Source organism: Astatotilapia calliptera, chromosome 11 (assembly GCF_964374335.1).
Source record: "Astatotilapia calliptera chromosome 11, fAstCal68.1, whole genome shotgun sequence".
Lineage (NCBI taxonomy): Eukaryota > Metazoa > Chordata > Actinopteri > Cichliformes > Cichlidae > Astatotilapia > Astatotilapia calliptera.
In genome coordinates, this window is record NC_137432.1 from 26857375 (window position 1) to 26861108 (window position 3734).

Below are 3734 nucleotides of genomic sequence, written 5' to 3' on the forward strand. Positions count from 1 at the left end.
CTGACAACAAAAAAGACAAGGCCCGAAGGGCAAATGTCATTATACGTGGGCAGGAGTGAACTCATCCTGCAACTTGTTCGGCAGAAATATGTGAATTTTATCAAATGTAACAATAATAATTCACAGCCAATGCAACAACAAACCTTTAAAGCTTTTAAAGCAATGTAAATGCAGGAAAAATATGCACAATGTCCCATGACTGTTCTGTCCTGCTGCTAAACAAATATTTGGTGTTTAACAAGCAGGGGTAAGTAACTTCTTTCTACACCAAACTTCCTCTGACTTACACCAGTTTCAAAATCCTGGAAATTTTCAGAATACAATTGGTTGTGAAAGCCTTCAACATAAAACCCATGTTTTATTTTTTTCCTCTGTCACATCTGTATAATTTAGATCTTTTGCTCAATATGTTCACTTTGTTCATTGGATTTATTACCTGTAATCCTTCTTTTGTACAGCGGGCATGTTGAGGGTTACCTAATGTGTCCCCGAGTCTGAACATGCTCCTCATGTTGGGGTAACGCCTTCTGGCACTTACTGGATATTTGTTTTATTTTATGTCTGCACGAAAAAAAAAAAAAAGATTTAGAAACTAGAAAGTGGAAAATACATGGAGGTGCATATGATATGCAAACAGTAAAACCACTCATACTATATTCAGTTGAATGTGAGAGCAGGATTGTCATGCAAATGTGCCATGTGTTTGGGGGTTGCATGTCTATATGGGGTGAAAAGGTGAGGTGTCAATACTGTCTGTGTATTTAGATTGAAATGCATCTGTGAAAGGCTGCTTTACATCCTGGAGCCGAAACATGAGGATTTGTATTCAGGGAGCACATGGTGATAACATCAAAGAAAACATGCAAAGTTGTGAACAGCCTCCTAAGTTATTCAAGCATCTGTAACAAACCTACAATGAGCACTAGAGGGGGGGGGGAGACTATTTGCCAAATGGCAATACTGCAATAAAAAGGTTAGAAAAAGGAAAAACATACAAGTGATTTGCGAAATAAACTCCGATGACGCTATCTAAAACTTGTGTTTCTGCATGCTCACAAACGGTTTAATTGTTTTGGCAACTGTTCAAAACAATTAAAAACGTATGAGTAGGCTACTTTAATAGATTGTGTAGGTTATGGCTTTATTTCTATTTCATTTTGCACTAATAATCTATACGTCAATAAGGGCATTAAATCTCTGACGGAGAAACTTTTACTCTAAAGTTTTTATTTTTTATTTCTTCAGATACTGCTTTTGCTAATAAATCTAAGAATAAAAACGTGAAAACTGAATAATGTGACGAATATTTGTCGTTGCGTTGAACGTGGAACTTTTACCCCGTTTGTTCTCGTGACAACCAGATTGCTCAATCCCCCCTCCAACAAAGCACAGCGTTTAGGTTTCGGTGGCACGTTAGGCAGAAGAAAACATGATTATCTGCAGACAAATCAACATCATCATCACCATCGCGCGAGCGTGCCCGCGCGATCGCTCTCTGCGCAACACGCGCAGAGACAGCCTCCCAGGGCTATAAAAACCCCCAGTCACCAACTAAAGAGCACGTAGGAATCTCAACCTCACAGGTGAGTGAAAGACGATAGAAAGAACGGAGAAACACGCTGTCCTCTTTTGTTTGATGCCAAGTCTTAGAAATTATGAAGTTTCACTTTAGTTATTGGCTGAGTTTACTTTTGCACATATGTGTTAAACGTAAAACTCGCGTTGTTTTTTTTGTTTTTTGTTTTTTTAATTTCCAGTCCATATCGTAGTTTATAAAAACACAGTAAATAGTGTGGAAGATGCAAATGTAAATGTTATTGTATTGCTGATTTTCTGAGCGTTCCTTATGCTTTTCATAGGTGTATCTGACTGTCTAACAACCATGAAGGCTGTAGCCCTGATCCTTGCTCTGGCAGTCATCACTGGTAGGTGGATTTACTTGCTGGTTTAGTATTTATCAGTCACACTTTATTATATTTGAGTTACTTTATTTATCCATGCTTTCTATGTGTGCCCATTATAGGCTGCAATGGCCGTGCTGTTCGCCAGGCTGAAGCCACTAAAAATCCATGGGAGGAAAGTGTGGATCGCTTCTGGGAGTACATTGCCAAGCTGGGCCAAAATGCTGATGGAGTTGTGGAGAACCTCAAGGCCTCTCAGCTCAGCAGGGAGTTAGAGTAAGTGAAGCTGAGCAATTAATCAGTACTTTCCTTTGTTTTTTCTTGCACTGAACTTACATTGATTAGTGTTTCTTGTTCTTCTGCTTCTAGCACTCTGATCACTGACACCATGGCAGAGCTTGAAACATACAAAAATAACATTCAGACCAAGCTGGTTCCCTACACTGAGACCTCCACTGCCCAGCTTTCTCAAGACGTTCAGCTTCTGATCAACAGACTGCAGAAGGACATGCTGGATGCCAAAGAGCGCGGCACTGAGTATCACAGTGAGCTCCAGGCTGTGGTGGACCATAACACTGGTGATCTCGAAAGCCGCATGAACAACTTCATCCATAAACTGCAGAAGCGCCTCAATAAGGACATTGAGGAGATTCGCAAGTAAGTTGGGCAGAAACTTTTAGAATTCTCTCTTGCGTTTAGAAATATAAACTTTAATCGAACCATTCCTTTCTTATTTTAGCACTGTGGCCACCTACATAGGTGAGATCCAGTCCCGTGCCTCCCAGAACCTGGATACAGTGAAGGAGCATGTTGAGCCCTATGTCCAGCAGGCCAATGACAACACCAATAAGAAGCTGAGTGACATCACTGCTATGTTGCAGACACAGGCTGAGGGCCTGGGTCAGCAGCTGGAGACCCAGGCTGAGGGCATCAGGACCCAGCTGGAGGCCACTGCAGAGGAACTGCGCACCTCAGTTCAGGGGAAGATTGAAGAGATGACAGAATTGTTCTCCCCCTATGCCACCAAGATCCGTGAGCAGTTTGAGGAGATTGTAGACAAGATCAAGGAGTCAACCACTGCCTAAAGAGAGACTCTGAAAGTGGTAGATGGTTGGTGAAGTGGCTACACTGCTGATTTCTTTACACCCAGGTAAAATGAGAAAAGGAGAAAGTTGCTGATGATCTTTACACTGAGTGTTCTAGTGTTCAGGATATGGGGGTTGAATAGAGAGACAAGGGAGGATAAGGTGCAGAACAGTCAGCAGGTGTGTTCTTCCTTCTGCACAGTCACCCTTTCTTATTTTCTCATTGACTCCCTTAATCAGTGAACACAAGCACCACAGTCAATAACAACCTTTCTTATGCAAAAAGACAACAATTATTTGTAATATCCTTTGCTTTTCTACTTTGAATTAACTGTTATATCGGTCTATTCCCACAAGTTTTTGTATTCAATTTCTACATTTTGTTTGGTTATTACCGCAGAGTTTCAGCTTGAGCTTGAGATTTCATCCCGTTATCCTCCGATGCACATAACAACAATGTCTTTCATTTCAATAAATGCAGTGAACAACGATCTCGTTTCTTCTAGAAGTGATACCGAACCAACAAAAATGAGTCCTGTTTATTGTTGTTTCTGTGTTGCACTTCACAGAGAAATGGATCGTAAAATTACTTGATGCAAATAATCAGTGAGTAAAATGTAACACCTGTCTGTACTTCACAAGTGTGGTTAACATGTTGTATGCCCACCATGCTGCTCTCTGTAAGTGCACTTTCTTTAACTGCAGTGTGCTGAACAGTGCTGAGTAAATAAAGAACCTAGAAAAAATA

General features: G+C 40.8%; 1 protein-coding gene across 1 annotated transcript; it reads left to right on the forward strand.

Annotated features, from left to right (window-relative positions):
- Nucleotides 1-1420: 1420 nt before the first annotated feature.
- On the forward strand, nt 1421-3734 carry apoeb (apolipoprotein Eb). Its single transcript, XM_026185512.2, has 5 exons — nt 1421-1583; nt 1860-1925; nt 2024-2177; nt 2271-2558; nt 2641-3734. Exons 2-5 carry the CDS (start codon nt 1883-1885, stop codon nt 2984-2986), a joined length of 831 nt encoding a protein of 276 aa, XP_026041297.1. The 5' UTR covers nt 1421-1583; nt 1860-1882; the 3' UTR covers nt 2987-3734.

Excerpts from the sequence above, each read along its gene's own strand:
- apoeb (XM_026185512.2), top strand. The coding sequence starts at position 1,883 with ATGAAGGCTGTAGCCCTGATCCTTGCTCTGGCAGTCATCACTG. Across the intron at positions 1,926-2,023 it reads TGCTCTGGCAGTCATCACTG|GCTGCAATGGCCGTGCTGTT; the intron begins GTAGGTGGATTT and ends TGCCCATTATAG. Across the intron at positions 2,178-2,270 it reads CAGCTCAGCAGGGAGTTAGA|CACTCTGATCACTGACACCA; the intron begins GTAAGTGAAGCT and ends TTCTGCTTCTAG.